Genomic DNA, 27,070 nt, shown 5'->3' on the forward strand with positions numbered 1-27,070 from the left:
CAAGCAGGGGGCTTGCTGATCTTGGAGCTCTTTGAAACACTCAAGAGCCTGGAGGACCCAGAGACAGTCACTTTGAACTGCCTAGCTGGGGAGCTGCCCATCACCAGGCCATGACACCTTGCAGACACCTGAGACAGGTGCAGTGGCTCCTTATGTCCACATGACACAGATTAAGGAGTGGCTTTTGGGCTGCATGCAAGTCCAGTAGACTCCGGGAACATGACCTCAAAGTGAGTCCTGTTTAACTTGGTTAAAGGGGGTTATGGAATTTTGAGAATCTCTTTGCTGGAGGGCTTTTAAGAATAGAAGTTAATATAATCACAGCTCCTGGAGTCAAGGATATTGGTTTCTGTGGCCTGTCAGACCATCTTTGGGTCTGGATTCAATGAAACAGAAGCCTCTCGTGCCATATTTCCTCTTAAGAAAAGAATTATTTTGAAATTGAAAGCAAAAATAAACAAACCAACAAATAAAATCCCAACGAATTAACGAATAAACAAGATAGAACTGCCACCAAACTTACTCACACTCCTGTTACAGTGGAAAATACATTGGCCTTTCTACCGAGTGACAGAAGCCGTCAACATTCACCCGGGCTATTCAATTACTGGCTTCCGGTTACCGGCATGGGCGCGTGAAGAGATTATTCAAACAGGAGCTCGGCAACACTGATGACACAAAGATTACTCATGTTCTAATACTGTTACAACTAAATGGGAATTTCCAGAAGTTGTGGAGCATTTTACTGAGCCTCACATAGATGACAGAAAATAGCTCTGTGATTGAAAATATTATTTTTGCTCGGCAGCCTTTTCCATTCCATTTTTATTAATGGTCTATGGCCCATATGGTCATTTGCTGCAATTCTCAGCTGTTAGTTCTGTATTTTCCAAAGCCATAACAAACGAAATTCTTTAAAAAGATGCCAGGAGGGAATTTAAAAGTACGCTTTTTATTATGAAGCAAAATCCGGTATGAGGGTGAGACTTGGAGCACTGTCCATTGGAGGGCAGGGTTCTTGGTGAGGCAGGGAGAGTTAGTTTAAGGCCAGGGGAGGGGTCCATCTCCTGTGACCAAGGACAGGCTGGTCCAGGTGGATGGAATAATGGGCATGAAGACCCCAATGCCTCCCCACAGCTCCCATGCCAGCTTATCAGTCCCGAAATCTCCCCAAGTAGGATCTCTCCTTTCAAATGAATGGAGATTCCTAGAGTCCTGAGTTTAGGGGTAAACCTGCTACTGTGGATCGGGGTGGCGACAAGGCGAGGGGGTGGCCTGAACACAGTTGTGGGGGTGTCTTGAGGAGTTGGCCAGCTGTAAGGACAGGGGGCAGAGATGTGTCCTTAGGCACCAGCACGGGCAGCAGCAGCAGGGGGGGTAATTTAGGAGAATGGGTGGGGCATTTGGATCAGAAAAGATTCATAGAAAGTGCTGGGAGAGCCAGGATGACCTCAGGCAGCTGGAGCACTCAAGAGATGAAAGAGGCAGAAGAGATAAGAAATGGGTTTTTGTTGAGGAGCTGCAGTGAGTGCCTTAGGTCAGCTTGACAGAGCTGCTCTGGGGAGGTGGCCATGAAGCTCTGCAATGGCCTCCAGATGGAAGGTCTCTGATGCGAATGGAAGTCCCCTGTGAAGGGTCACGCTCTGGCAGGGGCTTGGCCAGACAGATGCCTAGGAGACAGGAGGCCCCCCGATGTCCACAGTGGCCTTGAGTATGGACAGGGCAGGGAAGTGGCACAAGAGTGTCCAGCAATGTAGGGGGTGGCGGATGACAGTGGCCAAAGGGCTGGGGCCACTCTATAGGCATGGCTACAGTGGGCATCCACTGGGGCTTTCCACATGTATCCCTGCCTCCCGGGACTTAGAGTATCTACACTGCAAGCACTAGGAGGAAAAGAAACCCATCCACAGGCAGCAGCGTCCTGGCTGTACACAAACAGGGAAGAGATGGTTGGGAGGCAATGGATTGCAAGACTGTCATGCAGCGTCCAGTCACTGGAACACCTTCCTGTCAGTGCACCAGAGCTCTGCCATGGCTGTGGCAGCCTCAACAGAGGCCAGGGGAGCAGCCCACAGTGAAACATATGACTTTGAAGGTAGGAGGGATTTCTTAAAAGAATTCAAGGCCACTGTGCACATCCGGGGACTCCTATCTCACAGGCTTCTGTCTGGCCCAGCTCCTGCAAGGCACAGCCCTTCACAGGGGATCTCCATTGGCATCTGGGACCTTCAGCCTGGAGCCTTCTGCAGAGCTTCCTCGCCACCTCCCCACAGCGAGTGCTGTCAAGCTGACCTAAGACACTCACTGCAGCCCTGGACAGAGTGTCACAGGCCACAAGGAGGACATGGCCCATGAAAGGATGACTCCATGCCACCCATCCCACCACCAGGAGAGCCCATTCAACACATGGACCCTGGAGAAGCAGGATAAGGGCAAGTCTGAACCTACTCTGAGGAAAATGTGTGCTCTTTCTTGGACAAGTGGAGGCAGGGAAGCAGTAGCCTCTTGGGGAGGCGTATGGGCAAGGACATTCTAACGAAGTGCCCTCTGCTGCGGCTGAAGAACATGAGAGCAGAAACTCTGGGCAATATTAGAAAAGCCAATTTGTAACACATGCTTTTAAAATTCCAGTAATGGTTTGGTGCAGTTTAATCTTAAGTAAAATAGCAGGTTTTTCTTCTGATTCCAGCAGGTCTCCTCTTGACTCCAGTTGTAAGAGTAAAATACAACCTGGGCGTATATATTATTTCATGTTTCATAGAGAGTAGTGTATTAACAGCTCCACTCAGAAAGGCATAGCAACCTTTACAAAATAAGCTATATCATGGGTTCAAAATACTAACGTGTTATAAAAATGAAACCCCCTAATGCCTTCCCCTCACTCCATTAGGTTTCCACATCTGCTGTCAAAGTGGAAGCAACTGAAGCCCTTGCGACGTGACTAACAAGGCGAGATAACTGGGCTTGCGGCGGATGAGTTCAGCAGCAGCCAACCATCCCCAGCCCAGGAGCTCAAGGATGGAGAAGCAGGTGGGGCCAGCCCTGCACCAGCGTGCCACCCACGTGCCCACGTCACCAACAAGAAATAGGGGCCATTCCTTGTGCTTCAGGAAGATCAGCTGTGAGGGACGAGCGGAACTAGGGGCAGCAAGGACTTAGGAAATGTACACAGAGCAAGTCAAGAGAGAAATACTGTGGCTCAGGAGTAATCCTGGACTGGTACAACTAGTGCAAAGAGGACTGATGCTGCAGGCAAGACAGAGAGAGCGCTGATGAGGCTTCACACCCACTGCAACGGAGGCCAGGGGAGCAGGCCAAGGCCAGGCCCATGTGACCTGCAGCCAGAAAACCCAGCAAAAAGGAGACTGGAAGAAAAGGGGACGACGCTGCCGGCTTGGAGCATTCCAGCTCGGAAGCTGAGGTGGGCACATCAAACAGAAGAAAATGGATCTTTTCCCAATCACAGAAGCAGATTAGCAAACAAGAGAGATTGTTTTAAAACAAATGTTAGCTTTTCTGCCTTTATTTTAAAGATCTTTAAGGTACGCTATCCTTTGTCTGCAGAGGTTCTATCAGATAACACCGCAGATAAACAAGCGACTCTGAACCAACAGTTCAGGTGGCTGACCACGCTGAGCCTGACGGCGGGTCCTTCTTGCGGGTGAATCCGAGTCTTCGTGCTTATGCCTGTATTTACGTAGATCCAAGCAAGGCATGGTGCATGCTAGCGAAATAGTTTGTTGTTTATGAGATGGATCTCAACGTGCCAACTACTTCATGGTATTACTCAAAAACTGTTTGGTTTTCTGGAAAGATGTCTCCTGACACCGGGTCAATTTTGAAGCCCCAGTGGGGAGACAGTGTTTAAAATGGAGGCACAGCTTCTGTGGCCCTCATTAACTTCAGACTATTTCCTAGCAAACCTGGGGTCCCTGCAAACTGGAGAAAATCAAACACTTCCTCAGAAGATTGTTGTAAGATTTTTTAAGCCTACCACAAGGCAGCCATGAGACAAAGGGAGTGTGAGGGAGAAGGGGAACCGTTCAGAAACCAAACTCTTACTCGTCTTTATTCTAACTGCCCTTGACCTTATTTTGACCCTAAGACTGCTTAAAAAATGACAAATGAAATAATGTTTTAAGCACTTTTGATCTTAGTTTTCTGTGCTAGTGACATTTATCTATAAAAATACACTTTCCCCCTTAGCCTCATTCTTTAATAGCAATTTTTCACAAAGTCCTTCTTTGGGCTTGATTTATATAAAATTCAAAAAGTCAGATGAATTTTCTGCCTAGGAAAAAGCATTTAAATCACAATTCGTAGTTCCAAGGAGTTGGCAGTGAAACTGGGGCCATGATATAGTGCCAGTGGCAATGGAGATGGGTCAAACCTTACGGTATTAATGTCAAACGATTTGGCAATAATGTCAAAAGTTACAAAAATATTTGAAATCAGTAATTACACTTTTGAGAATGTATACTGGGAAAACTTTCAAAATAAATTCAAGTATATGCATGAATGTGTTCACCGAACAGTTATTCATAGCAGTGAAAATCTGCAAACAACCTACATGTCCAGTTATAGGAGATGGATAAGAAAATGATAGCGAATTTTAAGGCATCACTAATATCACAGTTGTTAGGTTGTAATATTAAGGGAAAGTTCTTTGATATACTGTCAAGCAGAAAGAACATTAATACAAATATCTGGGTATAATATTTACGATGCTGTATTAGTGCAGTCTTTGTACAAAGATTTTGCACATACAAAGAGGGACGGTGAGCCAGAGGAATAAACAGCTGTTCTTTCGAAAATGAACTGTCTTTACAAAAAGTAAATATAGAGGGGTCTGCTACTATGGGAAAAAAAGATAGAGGAAGGAAAGGAGGAAGGGAGGAAGGAAAGAAGAAAGGGGGGGAGGGAGGAAGAAAGGGAGGGAGGAAGGGAGGGAGGGAGGGAGGGAGGGAGGGAGGGAGGGAGGGAGGGAGGGAGGGGGGAAGAAGGGAGGGAGGCACTAATCCCACTCATCTCAGCCCAACTGACATTACATAGGGAAGTTAAACCAAAGCCCTCTCTACTGTCCATGGTTGGGATAATGTGAAAATAACAGTCACCAGTCACCTTATAAAAAACTGCCTAGTGGAGCAAAGCGCAAAAAACAAATAATGATCTCCTAGCCAGGTGTTAGGCTCCTATGCAGGGGGTTTCGAAGCACAGTTGTGGGCGCGTGGAGGGTAAAGGAAATGACTCCAGCAGTCGGACTCTGTTCATCTCCAGTGTCCTCCTCCCGGCTTCAGGAGTAACCTCGATGAAATGGCCATGCCAAGGTTTGTATGCAGCGCTGGGCCCCATGGGCCTGCGGACACTGGGGACTCATCGTGCAGGCTGCCCCCTGCACTCCACAAACACCCAGAACAAGATGAGGTTCCAGCTTTGCGGGAGGAGCAGCATCCACAGCTGCCTTTTACGGCGCTGGGCATCATGCTAGGGGGTGTACAGGTCTGATTTTCTTTCATTCTCACAACACGCCTTTCTGGCACATTCCATCTCATGCCAATGCTACAAGCTTGAATTGGAGACTTAAAAGATGGTGAGTGATTTGCTCAAGACCCAGGTAACAGCTGGCTAAGCCCGCGACTCTCAGTCTCCCTGACCTCTGTATCTAAACTCAGCTTCTACTCCCAGTGTGGAGACGGTTTTGGTTCAGTATCCCTCTTTTCTGTTCTAGGGAACAGCAGAATCATTCTTCGTGGATACTGCCTTCATGTGATATGATGAACACAACCAAGGAAAATCTATAAATTACTCAAAGCTCCCTTAAATGATAACCTTCAGAGATGGGTAAGGATAACATATCCTTTAAAATTAGACCCCACTAAACTGTCTTGATTGATGAAGTTTTGATTTCCTCTCAGTGTAGGAATTTTTCTCAAATTTCCATGTAAAATGTTTACTATATTGACTTACGTGAATTGCTATCATAATTTTCAACTTTTTTTTTTTTTTTTTTTTTTTGGAGTCACGCTTTGTTACACAGGCTGGAGTGCAGTGACAGGATCTCAGCTCACTACAACCTCTGCCTCCCAGGTTCAAGTGATTCTCTGCCTCAGTCTCCCCAGTAGCTGGGATTATAAGCGCCCACAACCACACCCAGCTAATTTTTGTATTTTTAGTAGAGACAGGGTTTCACCATGTTGGTCAGGCTGGTCTTGAACTCCTAACTTCGTGATCTACCCACCTCAGCCTCCCAAAGTGCTGGGATTACAGGTGTAAGCCTCCATGCCTGGCCTTTTAATTTTAATTTATTTATTTAGAGACAGGGTCTGGCTCTGTGCCCCAGGCTGGAGGGCAGTGGCATGATCACAGCTCACTGCAGCCTTGACTTCCCTGACCACAGGCGTGCACCACCATGCCTGGCTAATTTTTGTATTTTTTGCAGAGATGGAGTTTCACCATGTTTCCCAGGCTGGTCTTGAACTACTGAGCTCAAGTGATCTGCCTGCCTTGGCCTCTCAAAGTGCTGGGATTAAAGGCATGAGCTACCACATCTGGTCCACTATAATAATTTTTAAAGGTATCTTTCAATTCAGAGGACTCCCTACCACTTGGGCTTCTCCCAGATCTCTTGCAAAGTATCATGGCCAAACCATGAATATACTAAGGTGAAAGTCAGAGCATGTGGACATGTGTGTGTGTGTGTGTGTGCACATATGTGTATATGTGTGGATGTACATGTGTGTGTGTGTGTGTGTGGGGATGTGCATGTGTATGTGTGGGTGTGGGTGCCAACCAAGAATACACAAACACTCTACTTATTTTCTTGGGATTCAGAAGGAGATTTTGTTGCTTCCTGAGCATATGTTATACAGCAGAGTTTGTCCTTCATAATGTTACAGTATGTTCTGAGCACTTTATATACATTTTCTTAGAGGAATTTTCTTCAGTTCCATTGCACAGGCAAAAGACCGAGACACACACTTAAGAGAATAAAAGCAAAGACTTTAGCTTTAAAATAACATAATTCTGCAATAAGTAGCCAATCTGAGAGAATATAATACACGATATTTGATTAAACATTCTACAAGAGCATATCCCAAGAAGTGGGAGAAAGAGACTTTTATCCGGGGTTTAATGTGTAAGTAAACCCAGATTAAAAGAAGTAAGAACTAAAAATTGAGAATAATCCTCCTGAAAGTTGACTGCAAGGTATAATAAGCTTCTTCAATAAGGAAAAGCATAGGCCTTTTCTCTCTCAAGATGCAGGAAAATGTGTGTTCCACTCTAGAACTGTCTACAAATTTCTTTCAACGTTTTCAGGTTTGTCTCCTTCATGTCCCCAGGCCACTCACTACACATCTATGTCCTTACCATTTGGAAGCTTCGGGTCGAATGGAATTCACACTGCATCATATCAAAGAAGATGGGGATGGTGGCTTTGCGCAGTTCCGTCTCGGGAATTAATGTCATTTCTAACATTGGGCCCACCATTTCTGGAATAAACTTTATCTTGTGTTGACCTTGGAATAAAGAGATACAGTATTCAGAAAAAAATAGAAATAGAATTCTAAAATGGGGTTAAATGGATAAAACAACACAACACCGATCATGGTGACTTTGAGCAACAAGATCCTGAAAATGTGTATCTATTTCTTGTCTGCAGATGATGATGTTGAACTTTCCTAGCCATTAGTATAAGAAGTGGCCTGTATTCCACATGCTATAGGTGAAGGTAGTCAAAGATTCATGCAATATAAGCCTCCAATCATGACTTCTCCGTCAGAGAAGATAAACACTGTTTTCTAAGTAGCCAATTCTATCAGACGGATGAAGGACACAGGCAGCTGATTCCCAGTTCGGAATAGAACAAGGGCTGGGAGTGGGGAGTCCCAGCCTCTAACTCTGTGCCCAGTGAGAGGAACAGGAGCCGACAAATGAGAGAGAGCAGATGGTCTCTTGGGTCCTTTTTAAAATCTCCCGCATCTTACGAAGAGGAGTTTACCATTTGACACCTCTGTAAATAATGCAGGGTGATTTCTGTTGCATTCCAAATGACCCCAATCAAAGTAAATCAAGGCACTGGCATCTGAGTCTGAAACCCTGAAAACAGCAGTGATTCTACCTTTTCCAGTTGTTGTTTGATAGGAAAATGCTTATTTAAAGAACTACTTTATTAGTCTCCTTTCAGCTATCTTGCTCCAGATATGATTTTTAAAGCATTCACAAAAATGTTTCTCAAAAGTTTTTCAAATGTGACTGATAATGAATATCATCATATTAGCTAGCATTTACAATCTGCATGACAAGCCCAGGAGAAAGCATCATGTCACTGAATTTTCATGGTAACCTTGTGAGATGGCTACCTTCTTAACCTTTTAAACAGACAAGGAAAGTGAGCTGTTCTGGGAGCTGTTCAGAGAAACAGGAGCAGGACTTGAACCTGGGTCTGAGATTATGAAGGCTTAGCTATGACCCTCATTTTACAGATTCCTTCCCTGTTTGCTTATCTCAGGATCTTTGCATGGCACTCGGACCCTATCCATCTCTCTGAAAGAGAAATTGTTTGAGCTGTCCACTCCCATATTTATCCTCTTTAATTGCAAAATGAACAGAGAGGTCAGTGATCTGCCGTTTTAATGACCACTGCTGAGACATTACAATTCTAAAATAAGCCCCCAGAAAGTAGAGACTGGCTTCTTGCAAGCACTCAGTTTATGTTTTTAATTTCAAGGGTTTTTGTTGGTATTTTCTTGGTATTGTACCTTTCTGGGCCTTTGTCTCTGACTCAGAAAGATGTTAACCCAGGATCACCATCAAGAAATCTGGTGACCAGGCAGAGCAGCTGGCAGTTGCGCCTGACATGGTGGCCAGTCCCTCCCTCCTGCTAGCTGTGTGTTGGCTGCCATTGTGCCCACTCCAGCTGGGGACCCCAAACTCTGTTGGTGCGTGGCTGCTGTACTCCTGAGGACCAGGGTGAGCTCATCAAGAGCTTGAAGTGAACCAGGCAAGGTCAGAGACACGGCAGAAGGGGAAGCTTCCTTCATTGCCCGAAGCTCCTAGAAGACTCACTTCTAAAAACTGGGCCGCAAACCTTAGTTAAGGTGACAGGATGAAACTCAGAGGCAGGCCCCAGCAAAAATGTGGTTTTTTAAAAGTCTACCCTCTTGTCTTTCAGAATCTTGATTTTTGTTTTCATTTCATCCCCCGTAACTAAAACTATTTCATTTCCAACACATACCGGAAGAATGCCCAAGAAATTAAATGTTTGAACAAAATATTGGTAACATTTTGTTGTTAACACCAGCAGTGTATCCCGAGTTAATCAATCTTACTAATTTTTTTCCACAATCAGGAAACTAAATTCTTTAGTTTTCTTTGCAACTCAGCGAATACAGATTTCTGTAAAAAGAATCATTAAACAAATGCAGCTACTGTAACTATACCTAAGAAAATACGTAATGCTCATAATTAGACTGAATTACTTTTTACTGGGTAGACATACACAGAAATTTAACCTTTAGTAAGGATCTAAATGTAATTAACGCCTTATTTTTCACTTTTACTAAATAATTAATATTTTGACTAAGGCTATCAGCGTGTGATTCTCATCACTTTCCCAAATGCTTGATGTTTCTGAAAGGTCTGTAACTGTTGCAAAGCATTCTCTTGAAAATGCTATTATATTCCATCTCTCAGGTGACACTTTCCTTGTATTATGCTTAAAAAATGTCAGAGCCAATGTTTCAGAAAACAGATGATGGTGACAGCAAGTTGTTCATCAACCACAATTTTGGTGTCATAAAGTTCTGTCTGTCACCAACAGGTTTTATTGCTCCAAGCTGGGAAAAACATATAAGGCAGGAACAAGTGGTTGTCGACACAGAGACTGGGAAAAAAAAGCTACCAAAACGACAGTATCTTCACCTTTGACTATTACAGAGGGGTGCTATTATTACAGAAGACACACTGGCCTGGAGCTGCTACCGGGTTCTGAGGATAGTGACATCCCTGGGGACCGACTCTTCACAAACCAGTGGTCCCCAAGGTGAGCAGGAGTGGGTAGGGATGTTCTCTGCTAGATACCTTTTTTTTTTTGACATTTGCATTATGGATTTCCCTTGGAGCATATCTTGCTCAAATTTAACAAGAACTCAGATTTGGAATCAATGAGGACCAAGGTGACACCTGCAGTATAGACTTAAAGAAAAAGAGAATGCAGCCGGGCGCAATGGCTCACGCCTATAATCCCAGCACTTTGGGAGGCCGACGTGGGCAGATCACGAGGTCAAGAGATCGTGGTCAACTGACCAACATAATGAAATCCCGTCCCTACTGAAAATACAAAAATTAGCCGGGCGTGGTGGCGTGTGCCTGTAGTCCCAGCTACTTGGGAGGCTGAGGCAGGAGAACTGCTTGAACCTGCGAGGCGGAGGTTGCAGTGAGCCGAGATCACGCCACTGCACTCCAGCCTGGGCGACAGAGTGAGACTCCGTCTCAAAAAAAAAAAAAAAAAGAAAAAGAAAAAGAGGACACGCTTTTCGAGACAAAGGAAGGTGATGAGAACATTTGAGCTCCAGTCCTTGCCCACCTAGAATCTGTTCTAGCTACAGAGCACGGAGCTGTTCCCCTGGGAGTGGCATCTTCTTTTCTCACCAAGCCAGGGCCTCCCTAGTCAGTAACCTCCCTGTGGGTGTTTAAATTACCTATTCGCAATCACCGGTGTTTGAAAATCTGGGACATTAAACATAGGCTTATCCCAGGAAAATCTCTGTATACACAAGGACAGGCAGAGCAAAAAGTTCCACCACCCAGCCAAACCCATTAGGCCACATGGTATATGGGTTTTCATGAAAAGCACACAGTTTGCCCAGTCACCAAAAAACACCCATGAACGGAATCCCTGCATGAAAAATATCCCAAACCCAACAGAGCAGATAAAGATCTTGCTCCAAGCACATTCATTCTGGCTGGCTTGGGTCTAGTGCTCGCTCCAGTGTGCTGGATGTAATAAACAAAATGTAAATCGAGGCGGCACAGGCGAGGAGATCAGGTGCTCCCGCGGGCTGCCGCACAGAGTGCGCTTTGATAAATAACTCAGGAGCTGGGTAAATAAGCACATTTTCTCCCCTTTTTTCTTTTGAGAGAGAGTCTGCTTTTGATTTCCCCTTTCAGACTCAAAATATGACAGGTTTGGGAGGGAAAGAACCACATTACTCTATCCCATGGGGCAGTACTGTGTTTGCCCTTGCATTAAATTGAGCAAAACAGACTCCAGATCCTTGCTCGGAGGCTAGGCATGGAAGAGGCAGGAGCTGAGATGCTCCTCTAAACAGGCCACATGTATTATTGGAAAGACTCAAGGAGGAGACTCATGGAGCATTCAGCTGGAGGTCTGCTCAAGTGACAGTTTATTAATTGTAAGCTGATAAACAGATCTGATTTCCATTTCTATTTTCTTGGCAGAGTCAGTGCTATCATCCTGCCAACATGTTCTGAAACCTGCACCCATAAAAAAAAAGTAAAAAAAAAAAAAAAAAAAAAAGATGTAGAAAGTAGGTTGTGTACATCCTGGGAAACTGAGAAGTGCTGTCATAAATCTGGAGTGTGACAGTGACAGTCTCGGCAAAGACACTCAGGTCCCTGGGACCGTGGCAGGAAGGGGCTGGGCTCCTGAGATGACCCGGTGGGGCTATCCTTAACCACCCTGAGGGGCTGCCTGGGGAGGATCCTGTGGGCTGTAGGTGCTTTTATGATCATCTCCCTCACTTTGAAAAATAACTTACTTATTTTACCAGTAAGGAACCCAGCTCTGGCAGCTGACTGTTATTTCTTGTTGTTTCCAAGACCCTGAGCCTAAATGGCCAAGGTCATGGCTTACTTTCGACCTCTTGGTTGCTTCCCAGGCCAGAGTCAATGTTCTGGTCTAAAAAGCTGCAAAACACACATCTCATGCATTAAACACTATATTCAAATCAGCCACTGACAGGAAGGAAAGGGAAATGTGCTCTCTTCACTGTAACCTTTTCCAAATCAAAAGTCTCCCGTCGCTTGACTTGGCCTATCTGGAGCCAAGATGTTATCTTGATAACATCAAGTGAACCAAGTGTTTTGTGTCAGACCAAAGTGTATCCTTGGAAGGCCGGGCGTGTCCAAGGACTTGGAGGGGGCACCCGGAGAAACTCGCCCTTTTTGAGGCCACCTTTCCTTCCTGCATTGTTATCATGGCACACGGCACAAATTGAAATGGAGCCGCTGTCAATGGTGATCAATCTCAGGGACTATGGAGGTGACATTAAATATATTAAAAAACAAAACCAAAAACAACCCCAAACCGGAACACTAGAAAGGCAGGAGCACCCATCAGTCAGGGTGACCTCTGGCCAGCTGTGGCTCGAGTTGAGTTTTGGAGGCTCCCTCGGTACCAGGTGATGATGCTGGCATATGGAGAGCTGGGGAGGATCCTGGGGGTGCTCAGGGCCCAGGGAGAGTGGAGTGGTGGCCGCAGCTGTGTATGGGGAGAAGGAAGCATTTCAGTATGTCATGACTCATCAGAGCCTCCGCTAGGGTGGTGTCTCTAGTTATCACAAATGATGTGAAATGTTATCCAGCCATTCCAGAATGAGAACCTTCATTTGAAAGCATATGTGCAAGTGTCCTCTTGGGGAAAATGGACAACTTACCGTCTATACTTTAGAGTTAAAGCGGAATGACACAGAAGAGGGTGGACTCACTCTTTTGGGGGGGCTAGGGTAAACAGTTGGCCTCAGAGAGAGCCTGTGTGCAGAGGAGAGGTCTGGGGTCTTCCCTGAGAGCCTGACTGTGGCAGGTGGAAGTCATATCACCTCCTTCATGAACACCGCCTATAAAAGCCCTGGACGGGGCCGGGCGCAGTGGTTCACGCCTGTAATCACAGCACTTTGGGAGGCCGAGGTGGGCAGATCACCTGAGGTGGGGAGTTCGAGACCAGCCTGAAGAACATGGAGAAGCCCCTTCTTTACTAAAAAAATCAGCCAGGTGTAGTGGCGCATGCCCGTAATCCCAGCTACTCGGGAGGCTGAAGCAGGAGAATCGCTTGAACCTGGGATGCGGAGGTTGTGGAGAGCCAGGACAGTGCCATTGCACTCCAGCCTGGGCAACAAGGGCAAAACTCCATCTTCAAAAATAAAATAGTAAAAATAATAAAAATTAAAAAAGGCCCTGGACACCGTGAGTTCCAACAGAGAACAGCCTCCCTCCAAGCCATGGCTGTGAATGCCCTCTGCCCTCTCCTGCCTCTCTCATGGGACTACACTGGGTCCCTGCCTGGCGTGGGTCCTGCTGTCTGGCCTGCCAGAGCAAATGACACATGCATCCGTCAGAGCATGATTTTAACAAAGAACACAGAGAGATCAGTTAGAATGAATCACGGATGGTCCTCCTCCCTGTTCTGAAAGCCTTAGCACTTTATTACTGAGCTCATCGTGTATATATGTCATAGCATGATTAAGTTTTGGGATTGGAAGGCTCTTGAAAAATTCAGTCCAACCACTTTATCTAACAGCCCAGAAAGACCGGGCCATGTGACTTAGGCCACATGGGGAGGCAGGAGTCGGAGAGGATGAAAACTTCAAGGTGGGTCTTATCATCTCTCCTGACTCTGAGCCCAGAGCCCCTACCTTCCTCCCTGGGATGGCAGGAAGGCCAAGGAGAGGATGGTGCCCTGTAGGTACCATATTGCAGAGGTCAGCAGGCTCGTTGACAGCTGAGAACCAGTACTCAGATTCTAGACATGTGAGCTACTGCGGCAAAGTCACACGCAGAGAATTAGCAGAAGAGTTTCCTCAAGGGGCCTTCCACTGACTCCAGGACTGACACCCAGAAAGGATGCAATGGTACAGGTGATCTGTGTACTGGGTGGGTACAGGTGATCTGTGTACCGGGTGGGCACAGGCAGACAGGGCCACTCTCACCCGTTCTCCATCCCCACCTAGGAGCATCTGCTGTGGCTTTCCATTCCTGAGAACCTAACTGGGCCTCATGTCAAACTAAAGAATGGCAAGAAAGATGCAAAAGCAAACAGAGAGCTAGAAATGACACGTGGACCGCTGGGTTCTGCGTGTTTCTTGCTATGCCCTCCAGCCACTGCAGGGAGTCCCAGCTGCTCAGAAAGTAAGCAGGTCGGGGTGCAGCTAAGCTGTCCCAACACTGGAGCAACAAGTGACACCCTAATGCAATGAGGCTAACAGAGTGATGCGGACAGACCCCTGCCTCCTTCTAGCAGAGGAAAGATTCTCTGGGGCAGAGAGGAAAGTGGAGGGTCTCTCACAACAAGTCAATGCAGGCTTCTTGTGTCCATCTGAAGGAAGGAAGCACAGGCCTGGAGACCCTGAAGCAGAAAAGCAACTGAAGCCTTGCTCAGGACTGAGGCAAGGCCACCAGCACCCCTTGGCCTAGGATACCTCGGCACAAAGCAAGCCCAAGGGCTGAGGGCAGGAGCCACAGAGAGCTTCATCTCAATGAGGAGTGAGGCTGGATTCCCAGAGGGCACTCTAAAGATGCTGGGAGGATACCAAATTATTGTCAGTCACTGATTTCTTGAAGGGGCTTATCTAAAAGAGTGACATGTCACATTGGCTAAAATTTTAACAGAGAATTTCTTGTTATTGTTCATGATAAAAGTTGTCAGAAAAACTGAATCACTAAATTTACAAATAAAAGTACACGAATTTCATATACACACACAGACCCTTCACTGCTTTGACTGCAGGAGCTGTTAGGCTGCCATCACCTGGTGGCAGCATACCTAAATATAGGATCCGGTTTTGAGGAGGTGAATTAACCCTTTAGAAGGCAGAGTCTGAATAAAACTGAATATGGTAAGTGATGGCAAATGTCACAGCAGGACGAGCTTCCTGTTTGACCAGAAGGAACTGAGGCAACTGAGGGAGGGAGGCAATGCCAGGGAGGGAGGAGCTCCAAGACACGTGTTGACCCAAGGGTGCTCTGTGGATTTTTCTTTTTGCCCCGCCCATCAGATTTTCTTTCCATGCCTTTGGTCTTCTGTCTCTTAATTCCTGAAAACAGTTACTACAAAGAATAGCAACTGCTCTCCAAGAAACAGAAGCCACTAAGATCTTAAGACATCCCCACACTGATGAACAGGGCCAATGTCATGACCCAGCAGGGATACAAGATATTCACTGTGCCCCCACATCCAGCCTACTCACCGAGGTTGTACCACATGTCTCTGATTTCAAAGCCAATCTGTCTCCTCATATCTCCGTACCTGGAAATCAGGGAAAGGAAAAACGCTGAATCACTCCAGAGAGCATTTGAAAATCAGACTGGAATTATTTTTAAGTGCAATTAAAGCCTTCTAGCACTGAGACAAATAGAGAGAGTGTCAAAGCTTCAATTTCTCTTGCCACCAAAAGGAATCAAAGGAGGAGGAATCTAGCTGGGGGAAATCTCACTTTCTCATCACTGAGGATTATACAACATCTTCCCCCTGTGGGAACCTGGGAGAAGTTGGGGAGAGTCATGAAAGCATTTCCATTTCTTCAATCTCTTGGTTCCTGGGCCCCAGGGGGAGTTTGGGTCCATGCATATTGCTAGCGTCTAGGCACTACAGACACCAAGTAACATCCTACTGCACACAACAGGTTGCTTTCCAAAGTTAAAATGAAATCCGGAGTCAGGTCAGATGTCTTCCAAAGTTCTTGCATTCCTCTATGTCACTTTAAAATGTAAGGAAGGGCTTAACTCCAAAGGATGCCAACAAATCTTCCACTGTTTTTGTTTATCAGGGAAAATAAATGCTAATTTTCCTCCCGATGGGTGCATAGAGGAGGTGTGTGTTTCATGAGTAAACAGAATTTGATGCTCCAGAAGATAAACCTTTATTAGTTTGTGAGCAATTTAACCTTTTCTTTTATTGCCGAAGGAAAAAGCTGATTATATTAAAAATAATAATTGCAAAATTATCATATAGGATTACAGTTGAGCAGCTGTGTCATCGAGCCTGCTCTGCTCATCCTCGTGTCAGGAGATGTGAGAGGGAAAGCACTGATTACAGACAGCCGCGCTATGGCTCTCGAGGCAAAGATCCTGGCCGGCAAATCAACAACTGCGGCCTGCAGCCACCTTATTAGAGAAGTCTCTGGCGCCCTAAGCACCTGTCTGTCACTCACAGCATAAGTGGGCTACCGCCAGAGTGATCATCTCAGCCACAGAAGATCAATCTCACCTGGCACTTCTGCTGTGGCATGTGGAAGGCCATGCACCTTGGTCCACGGTGCAGGTGGAGAAATGAACTGGAGCCTAGGCCACTCCCCACCAGGACACACTAGCTCTAGGCGCGGCCCTAACCAGGTGAGCACTGATGCAGGCAGACTCAGTTAAGGAGAGGGTATTTCAGCTGGGGAGAGGGCCCAGCATTGAGGCCACAATATGAGGCCTGTCCATGGTTGGGGAAAGCACGCAGGCAGCAAAGCTACTGGACCTGGCTGGATGGGAGAGGGGAGAGTGCCCCGAAGTGCCTAACTCATGGCCCCAATTGCCCAGGAAACACACGACCTGAACACTGCTTGGAGGCTTGGAGTGCCGGCTCTCCACTTCCCATTTTGCTCCTGCACTAATGACAAAGGGATCACAGCAGCTGCTGTGGCCAGGGCTGGGAAAGGATGCAGTTGGCTGCGGGTGACCTGGCAGGCTGGCGTCCTTGCAGCATTTCCCAGGGGTGGGCACACAGAAAGCAAGCCTGTGCCCAAGCCCAGTTCTAATCTTTCTTGTGAGGTGGGTGAGTCACCTTCCAGCCAAGCAGGTGTTGTGCAAACCCAGGAACAAGGCATCAGAAGGAGGTGGCCCCTAGAACACAAACACTGCCTGCCCCATGTCCCCCAGAGGAGGCAAAGCGCTCACAGCGGGGTCAGCCTAGCATGTATTGACTCACCCAAGCTTTGCACAGGCTTCTCACATCCCAGCTACACAGAGTTCTCCTCATTCTGGGATGATCCCCTCAAAAGGAAAAGGCCCAGGCTGGGCGCAGTGGCTCACACCTGTAATCGAAGCGCTTTCGGAGGCTGAGGCAGGTGGATCATCTGAGGCCAGGAGTTCAGGACCAGCCTGCCCAACAGGGTAAAACCCCGTCTCTACTAAAAATACAAAAATTAGATGGGTGTGGTGGCACATGCCTGGATTACATTACAGGATTACATGCCTATAATCCCAGCCACTTGGGAGGCTGAGGCAGAATTGCTTGAACAGGGGAGGTGGAGGTTATAGGGAGCCAAGATGGTAACACTGCATTCCAGCCTGGGTGACAGAGCGAGACTCTGTCTCAAAAAAAAAAAAAGGAAAGCCCAATGCTAGGCTGATCTTCATCAGTGTCTCTGTGCCTCGCTGGCCCCTGACTCACTCATTTCTCTCAGGTCCCAGAATGAGTAGAATGGTAATGATCCAAGGGAAATCCTTAAGTTCAGAAATCCTACAGTACAGGAGACTTAGTCGCAGCGGACTTACCACTTGTGGTTTGGGTAATTCTGGAGTGACCTGCCGTATTTCCAGAGCTGGCACCACAATCTGGATCTTGGAGGCCAGGGGCATCCTGTTCCTCCCCGATCTGCCTCCTCCTTTCCCAATCGCTCCCCGATGCTCCCCACCCCTCCCTGCTTCTCTGCACGGCGTGCCTCTCCCTCAGGTGCTGAAGGAGGCTGAGGGGTGAGGGATTTCCATTCTCAGGCAGACTTTACTGCCCTGTAGGTAGAAGATGACATTCCCTGGCAGTATTTGAGAACTGGGGGATTAGCAAGGACACGAGAGCACACCCCTCAGGAGAGTTGGGCCTGCGGCATCGAGGTGCTAAAGACACATTTTTAATCGTCAAATAGGACAAGGGCGCTCTAGCCTGGAGCAGAAGCAGTGAGGAAGAGCGGGGAGCTGTGAGGGGAAGGGCCGACTGGATGTCCCTGGCAGTGAGAGGGATCCTTTCCTTGGTTTTAATAAGAAGCCAGCTTTGATGAATCTATACATGCCTCGGAGTAATCCCCAAATAAAGTCATAGCTGTCACCAGACCTCAAGAGGGCTTCCCGAGCCATTCCTTCGTTCTTCCCACAGAGAAGAAAAACAGGATAATTGAGAGTGTAGGGCCAATAAAGCTCACTGCCTGGAAGCTGAACCCCGGGCTGGGGGCAGCCCTGGAGACCATAACTAAGCTCCTCTCTAGCAATAAACAGCTGAGGGACTGCACTAATTGCAGAGAGGAGAAGCAAAAGGACATGGCCATCGTCACTGGGAAGGAGAGTAGAGAATCCAAGTCCTCAGACTCCCAAACCCATGGCATGTACCTCCAGGACCAGGGACCTTCCATGACTTCAGAGCAAGACAGACAGTTCTATCTTTCAAAGTGCTTTCCTTTCACCTGATTTGGAGGAAGGCTATGAGTTGAGCAAGCTGACATTTCTGTGCCCATTTTCTTAATAAGGGAGCTGAGATTCACAGGGGAGAATGCACATGCCTGACTCCACTCCACATCCTAAGCCAGGATGGCCTAGAGCTGGGGTCACCATGCTCTGCTCGGAGCTTCTCACCTGGGCCCACCCATGGCGTGAGTGAGCAGGAGAAGTTATGCTTAGGAGACACGCTTCCTACCGCACAGGGGGATCTGACATCCCACATCCAGGCTGGAACCCTGACATAAAATTGTGTGAATTTTGTTCCAGTGGTCTAACCTTAGCACCTGGTCTCTTGCATCTTCACTCCAAGAAACAGAAAATTCATGCTCCCCCAACCCTCAGCGACAGCCCAGGCTTGGGGGTAAGGCCAATCTGAGCCTGAATTTAAGCACACCGGAGAATTTACTTGACCACTCTGACCCTCAGTCTCTTCATCTGTAGTACTGGGAGAATGATGATGCTGCCCATCTCCTAGGCTTTTGTGAAGGAAAAGAGAGGGATGATGTCCCTGTCCATCTGGCAAGCACTGGAGCCAGGCTAGGTCCTTCCTTTAAAAATCTCAGGCTGAGCATAATATTCCCCTCGTGGTTGCAACGGTCATTTAGATTGATTCATTTATTGAACATTTACTGAGCACTTGGGCGAGACATAAAGCTAATGTGGAAATATGAATATTCATATTAGAATATTCATATTACCATAATATGGAGGACAAGACCCGCAAACCACCGTGGGCTATGAGCATGGTAGGAGAGATGAACATTAATAAAATAATCACACAAGTTAAACACACACAGATATACGGATGGAGGAATTGCGCTGGTGAAGGCCAAGATCATGGCTTTGCAGTAAAAACCTGGGAATTGAGAAAAAATGTAACAGTGGCTCAGCTTGGCTCTGGCAGGAGTTCTTTAGGACAGTAATATTTGCTCTGAGATTTGAAGGAGAGGTGAAATCCAGGCGAAGAGGGTAGGGAAGAGCATTCCAGGCAGGAGGACCAGCAGGTGCCAAGGCCCCTTGGCAGGGAAGTAGGTGAGTGCCTGGTGGGTGGGGCGGCAGAACACAAAGCTGGCTCCTTCTCTTTAAGAGACCAGGCGTTGAGGGGAATGCAGTGTGAGCAGAAGCTGCAGGAGGCAGGTTTTGTTTTGTTTTTGGTTTCATTTTTGAGACGGAGTCTCAGTCTGTCACTAGGCTGGAGTGCGGTGGCGCAATCTCGGCTCCCTGTAACCTCCAACTCCCTGGTTCAAGCGATTCTCCCGCCTCAGCTTCCAGGGTAGCTGGGATTACAGGCATGCGAGGAGGCAGGTTTTTTTTTTAAAGCCCCACCCCCTTTTTTAAGTTTCAAAAACTTCTGACCTAAGAAATATATTTATTAGCTAGCACATATATTAATATTCGTGTATAAAATTTTATGAAATTAAACTTACTGCCTGCAATGAACTCTGATATTTTTTCCTAGATTCTATTTCACTGAAGAAGAAAAAAAGTCTATTGGTCACGACTGGTGTGGGTTGGAGTGTGTCCTCTTTACAGCTATGTTGAAGTCCTAAGTCCTGGTACCCAGGACTGTGACCTTATTTGGAAATAGAGTCTTTGCAGATGGACTCAAGGTAAGATGAAGTCATACTGGACTAAGGTGACTTCCAAATCCGGTGACCTGTGTCCTTATAAGGAGAGGGAGATTGAGAGACACAGACACATAGGAAGACACAAGGAAGAAGGCCACGGGAAGATGGGGCAGGGACTAGAGTGACACAGCCATGAGCCACGGAACGCCAAAGGCTGGGGCGGCCACCAGAAGCCAGGACAGAGGCAGGGAATAGCTTCTCCCTCAGAAATGCCAGAAGGAACCAACCCCACCCACACCTTGATTTTGGACTTCTGGCCTCCATAACTGTGAGATAGTAAATTCAAGCCACCCAGTTTGTGTTCACTGTTACGGCAGACTAGTCTAGGAAACTGATATCATGGCCCTTTAAGTGAATATTCTGACCCAATACAAGGTTGAGACCTGCAGTTTGAAAAATGTTTTCCTAAAGAAAGAGAACAGAATGTGAAGGCCAAAGACCAAGGTGTCAGGCGCCCCCACCACTTGAAGCTGGGGTACAGGAGAAGGAATCTGACAGCAGAAAGCAGACACCAAAAAGCGTGGAGAACAACTCAGAGGTGAGAGCAGAGACTGAAGAAAAGTGTGTTCTGAGACGAATGGAAAGCAGAAACATGCTGAGGGATGTGGGGAGAGCATCCAGGGGGCTGAACACCCTCCACCTGCTTGGGGGCAGCCCAGGCCTGGCTGAGGTTCTGGGGAAATGCAGTGCCAAGAGCCAGCATCGGAGTGGGTAGGAGGTAGGAAAAGAGGACAAGGAGAGGGCTGAGATGGACCTAAGGAAGCTGATGGCTGGGGTGAGGCATTTTTAACTTTATGGGAAAGACTGGTGGGTTCCTAAAGAGGTGAGGGGGTGGGACCTCAAATGGGACCATGAATGGGAGTAAACCTTCCAGGCACAGATCTGATGCGACAGCACCTACCTGCGTGAGGCAGGGCCCACCACCACCCACCGGTGCACGTGGGATACTGTGAGCTTTTCTGACTTGAAGTCAGCACAGGTCCCCACTTGTTAAGTCTAACTCCCTGAGTCTCCTTCTAGTTTGTGAATTTATTTGGAATAATTTCAGTCTCTTGAAAAACATTAGCACAGACACAAATTAAATTGATCCTATCACCTGTTATAATCAGGAATCTACAATCGCAGCTTCTGATTAGGTCACGCTGCAAAATGGGGCTGGGATGGCATGTTTGTTGCATTTTCGTTTCCTTAAAGGCAGGATCTAGCGTTTGACTTCATCTTCTGGAGGGGCAGAGCCCAGTGGTTGGTCAGATGGAGGTGTTTTGGGCCCATTGTGAAACCTGTCCTCTTAGAACGCTGCAGACTTCTATAGCTGCAAAAATAAAAAACAAAAACAAAATCCCCCAAAACCAAAAACAGCCTAGGGACCAGGTGGGGAGAAGGTCTTTGTGGATGGTCTCTCTGCACTAGACTTTCGACGACCCCTGGCAAACCTCTGAGCTGCCGTCACCGCCCAGCCTGGAAGCCCACGCTGCCAGGAGGCCTTCTGTCTGCCAAGGCTGAGCCCCACAGACCATCTCCAGGCTGCAGAGGCCCTCCGTCCCCACTCCATGTGCGCCCCATGCCACTCATTATTTTTGCTTCTCCATCTGCCCCACTAGACCATGACCTTCTTCATCATGAGATCTGTGTCTCTGTCCCCAGCACGAGGACCATGGCCCAACTGAGCACAGAGTGGGTACTCAATGCCTTTTAACCAGACAATCTTAAACAGATCGTAACGTTTCTAGGCACTGCATGTACCTGAGAAAAGCTCTTGTGCTGAAATTTTAAGTGAGCGTTTTAGGTTTAGCTCTGCGGGAGGCCCAGTTCATCAGCCCTTTTCCTCGTCTGGCCCTGAGCATAGATGCTCCTTTGCAGTCATTGAGCACTCCGTCCCGCCCCAGGATGCACGTGTCTTGCACACCAAAATTGTCAAGCTGGCTGCTAATCAAAAGTCAATCCTTTTACATTTTAGTCATATTTCCTGAGCCCCAATAATGTAAAAAACTAGGGGGCTGGGACGGGAGGAAGAGCTGCCGGTCAGGCTTAGAATTCTGTTGACATCTCTGTCCTTCCTTGGGAGTCACTGGCACCAGGGCTGTCTGAAGGTCGAGCCAGTTAAATTTTCATATTATGGGTGTGGATTCCTAGGGGTTATTTATTTGTGGGTACACTGGCAAACCTCGTGCTGAAGTTGAGTCTGACATAATCAGTTCTCTGCGTGGTGTGGCCCATTCTTTCTTTTACTCCCATGCACTTTGGGGAATGTCTTTAGAATGAAAATCTGAATTATCACCCCAACCTCATTCATGAGGAGGATGGAGAAGGTAGGTGTTCTCATGCTGGAATTTTTATTGTTTTGAGCCACAAAGCTGTGGACTGGGCAGAGGTGAGGGGCTGCAGGGCTTAGCAAGGAGGAAGGCAGGGCAGGCTGAGGGACTGGGGACGCTCCCTCAGATGCCTTAGGTTGGATTCACAAGCCCTAGAGTGAGAGACAGACCCCTAAATGGAGGCAGTGCTGAGCTCCTAGGTGGGTGTGTCATGGCTCCACCCTCAGACCACACGCCTTTCCCCCTAGAAACAGACAGATGCATGCATCATGCTCCACGGAGCTCCACGTCAGTGCCTGCCATTTGCTCAGAGCGTGGAGTTGACTCCTATACCACGAGTCCCTATACCCTGCCGCAAGCTCCAAGCCACCCAGGCCCCGCTGCTCCCTCACACTTCAACAACCCACATCATGCCTCTGCTTGTATGTGGATGGGGCCATGCTCTTTGGCACTCGATGTCCCCTGGCAAACTTCTCAGCTGCCTTTACTACCCAGCCGTGAAGCCCACACTGCCAGGAAGCCTTCTGTCTGCCAAGGCTGAGCTCCAAAGGCCATCTCTGGGCTGCTGAGGCCCTCTCACCACTCCATGTGAGCTCCACTCACTCATTATTTTTGCTTCTCCATTTGCCCCACTAGACCATGACCTTCTTCATCATGAGATCTGTCTTTTTCCCTAGCACCAGGACCATGGCCTGACTGGGCACAGAGTGGGCACTCAATCCCTTTTAACCACACAATTTTAAGCAAATCACATTTCTAGGCACTGTAGGTACCTGAGAAAATTTAAGCATCATGATAGGACATCTTAACATATTTCTTATGTAGGTTTTGCTAATCAGAAATAAGATTTGGAAATGGACTCTCAAGGGGGCAGAAGGCTTATCAAGTGGCATGAAGACTACAACAAATAGGGCTGACCCTCCTCACGCGTGTGCTGCGCGGCCTCAAGGTCAAGGCAGCCTGTCTCAGGCTCCTGGGGGCTTTGTCCTGGATCTCCTGCTATCTCCCAAGCGGAGCAGAAGTCATGCCCCTGAGAGGCCCCTCAGACCGCACAGAGCCCTGAGGCTCTCCTGCCAGGGTCCTGCAAAGACAACTTCTGAAATCCCTAGGGGTTTTTCCTGGGGGAAATCCAGAGTCTCTTGTTGCCACTGTTGTGACAAAGAGAAGCCCTAGGTAGAGGCCTGGCTGGCTCCTGAAGGGGAGACACCAGCTGGCTGTGTTTAATTTTCCTTGGCTTTGAAGCTTCTGAATCCACACCACTATGTGGGAAGCAAAAGTTTTCTTTAGCAGCCAAGGCCCTTCGAGATTCATGCTTTTTATTTATTTATTTTTGAGACAGAGGGTCTCAGTCTGTCAGCCAGAAGTGCAGTGGTGTGATCGTGGCTCACTGCAGCCGCGACCTCCCGGGCTCCAGGTCCTCTCACTTCAGCCTCCGGAGTAGCTGGCACCACAGGTGCATGTCACCATGCCTGGCTAGTTTCTGTATTTTTGGTGGAGAAGGGGATGTCCTCATGTTGCCCAGGCTGGTCTCAAGCTATTCTCTCACCCTGGCTTTCCAAAGTGCTGGGATTACAGGTATGAGCCACTGCGCCAGTGTTAACGCATGTCTTGACGCTGCCTTAGGCTGGTAACACTCATACCAACAAGAGGAAGGGCTGGGCACAGAGCTCACAGAGTTGCCCTCCTGGGGCCTGGCAGGGGCTCAGCCCTAAATTGTTTTATTCTAGAAACCACAAAGGAGGTGCCAGCTCTTTTGAGGCGGATTTCCAGTTTAAATTCACCTGTCTTCTGCAGGCATCTCCAAGGCTAGGAGCTGTGGTGTGCTCCAGAAAGACTGGGCTCGGAAGACCGCTGGGGCTGGATTTGGCTCCCAGCTTCACCCCACAGCAGGCCCTGTGCATGCAGGCAGGCAGCTCCACCTGCTGTGGCCGAGCTGTCCTTTTGCTGGACGGGACAACAAGGGGGATGTGCTGCAAGGAAGTGTGTCCACACCAAGGGCATTGCTGTGTTGCACTTAGTGTGTGCTGCTCATTACCGTCTCCACTACAATTCTCAGCACAAAGGCAAATCAACAAGGACAGCCACAGCCACAATGCGTCATCCCTCCCTTCACTTGGGCCCCGTGGGAGCATGCATTCCACAAGGCAGGAGCCCCCGTCCCTGCTGAGCCAGAAGATGCAGCCTGGAGAAGTCTGCTCTGGATGCTGGAAGCCACGGCAAGCAACAGACACCTGCTCGGCCCCGAGGTGGCGGGCTGCAGCTGCAGCTGCTGTGGGCCGCTCAGGCCGTCACAGGCGAGCATCCCCTCTGCCTTCACCATTCTCAGTGCTGGGCTCAGCAAGTGCATTCTTGTTTCTGAACAATGATCTCTGTTTGCATGGATGGCTCAGACAGGAATCACTCAGCAGAGGAAGCCTGAAGGAAAGAAGGCCCGGTGAAAGGTGATCTTTAGTTAGACAGGCACAGTCCAAAGGCTTGAAGGTTCTAAAAGCAGCCCAGGTGAAAATCGTGGGCTTCGAACTGCTTAGATTAGAATGCTGCTTTGCCACGTTCTAGGTGTGGGACTGGCCAAGTGGCAAGGTCACTGTGTGTGACCTTCCTCATCTGCAAACTAGGGCAGATACGAGGGCCTACGGAGTAGTTTTGCTTTTTACTGATTATAGATAAAAAATGCACATGAAATGCTTAGAAAGTCACTGCCATGAAGTACAGGCTGAGCAAATGATCTGCTGAAATACATTCACGCTTTGCTTAATGGCAGGGATATGTACTGAGAAACATGTCACTGGGTGATCCTGTCATTGTGTGAACATTGTAGAGTGAACATACACAAACCTAGATAGTACAGCCTGCTACACACCTAGGCCATACGGTATAGCCTATTGTTACTAGGCTACAAATCTGTATAACATGTGACTACAATAAATACCACAGGCAAATGTAACACAATGGTGAGCATTTGTATAACTAAACAAAGAAAAGTCACAGTAAAAATATGGTGTGTAGTCTGTGGTTACGCAGTGCACGGCTGTAATTCTTTTTTCTTTTTTTTTTGAAAGGGGGTCTTGCCATGTTGCCAGGCTGGAGTGCATGGCAATAAACGGGTATGATCATGGGGCACCACAGCCCTGACCTCCTGGGCTCAAGTGATCTTCTTGTCTCCGCCTCCCAAGCAGCTGGTATCACCACTACTGACTGAGCATCAGAGCCCAGCCCGTGACTACAACTCTTACTCTCCAGAGATAATGTGGTTTGGGTTTGCCCTGAAAGTGAGATACCGTACAGACTCACAGGATATGAGAAAGAGCAGCTGCCACCTTCTGAAACTCTTTCTGGAATCCCTAACCTCAGCTAGCAGCATGGAGTTAGCCAAGCCTTAGAAGAGTCAAGATATTGCAGAGTATTCTAAAATGACAAATAGGAATTGATGACTCGGCAACACCAGAGCAATCTCAGAACTCTTCTCAAAAGGAGTAATGAAAGGAGCACGGAGAGCAGTGAGAAATTAGTGAAACTGACGCAGAAAGAGAGGGGGTAAGACCTCCGGGTGCCCAAACATGGGCAGGAAACCCACGCCACAGTTGTACTTCCTGATACTGAATCATGAGCAGTGCATGACGCAAAGTGGGGTGACAGAGCTGAAGGGGCCGGCGAGGAGCACGGCCTTCATGGAGCTTCTGGGAGGCTTATTTACAATGATAGAAGGCGCCACTTGAGTCCATTCAACAAAGCTCCTGCCTGGAAGAAGGCAGGGGTGATCTGTGGCCAAGAAGGAGCCACCGACAGCTCTAACTCCCCAAGGAGTTCTTCAACAATCCCAGCAGAGCCAAGAGCTTTCATCAGAAGCTCCTTTTGAATTGAAGAATTAAGCAATAAACCATATGTGAAATGACATCAGAACAGTGCACAGCAAAAGGAATTATCTCAGGAAACTGAAATTCTGCATTGCACTAATAGTCTTGAATTACACTGACTTGGAACCTTCCAGGATGAGTCCTGCAATTTTAGCTCTTGATTCATGGGTTAGAAAAGGCGATACCCGATTCATGATTTAAAACCACCCTTTCATTATACCATGATTACATCTCAATTTGTACCAAGTTGGCTTAGAAATGACATGAAAATCATGCCATTAGAGTTGGAGGCTCCTGCCCGCAGTTTCAGAGCTGGAAGAGAACTTACTTGTTAAGGATTTTGGCTCTCTTGGCACTTGAAAAATTCTCCAGTTGCAGGGACTCTTGAGTAAGGAAAGCAACAGCCAGGTGAAAGTAGTTGTTCCACAGCTGAAAACCAGAAAGGAGGAGATGCTAAGTTGTTGAAGAGCTTGACAAAGGAGCTCAGCAATGCTCTCAGATATTTATCGTTTGCTCAGCACACACTTCTGAAACGTTAAAAAAAAAAAAAAACAAAAAAAAACCCCCACACTCACTCTATACATGTTGCTCACCAGCCACTCACGGTGTAGTTTAGGCCTGAGTGTGTGGGCTGAGGTCACAGTGCACATATTCAAATCCCAGATCTGCCATTTACTCACAACTACTCTAACCTCTCTCTGTCTCAATTTTCTCACCATAAAATGGGAATTTCAAGAGTATCTACTTTATAAGATTGCTGAGAAGATCAAAGAAGTAAATATATACACAGAATTTAAGGTGGTGCAGAGCATCTGTAAGCACTTTATCAATGTTAGCTCTTTTTTTT

At 47.5% G+C, this 27,070-nt stretch overlaps 1 protein-coding gene across 1 annotated transcript in view; it reads right to left on the bottom strand.

Moving 5' to 3' along the window:
- Positions 1–27,070, bottom strand: part of DOCK1 (dedicator of cytokinesis 1) — a 541,550-nt gene that overhangs the window by 86,083 nt on the left and 428,397 nt on the right. The window contains 3 exon segments of the mRNA XM_017537892.2: positions 7,369–7,517; positions 15,204–15,262; positions 26,552–26,652. Coding sequence (XP_017393381.1) covers positions 7,369–7,517; positions 15,204–15,262; positions 26,552–26,652 — 309 coding nt within the window.

This window comes from Cebus imitator, unplaced genomic scaffold (genome assembly GCF_001604975.1).
Source record: "Cebus imitator isolate Cc_AM_T3 unplaced genomic scaffold, Cebus_imitator-1.0 Scaffold107, whole genome shotgun sequence".
NCBI classification, from domain to species: domain Eukaryota; kingdom Metazoa; phylum Chordata; class Mammalia; order Primates; family Cebidae; genus Cebus; species Cebus imitator.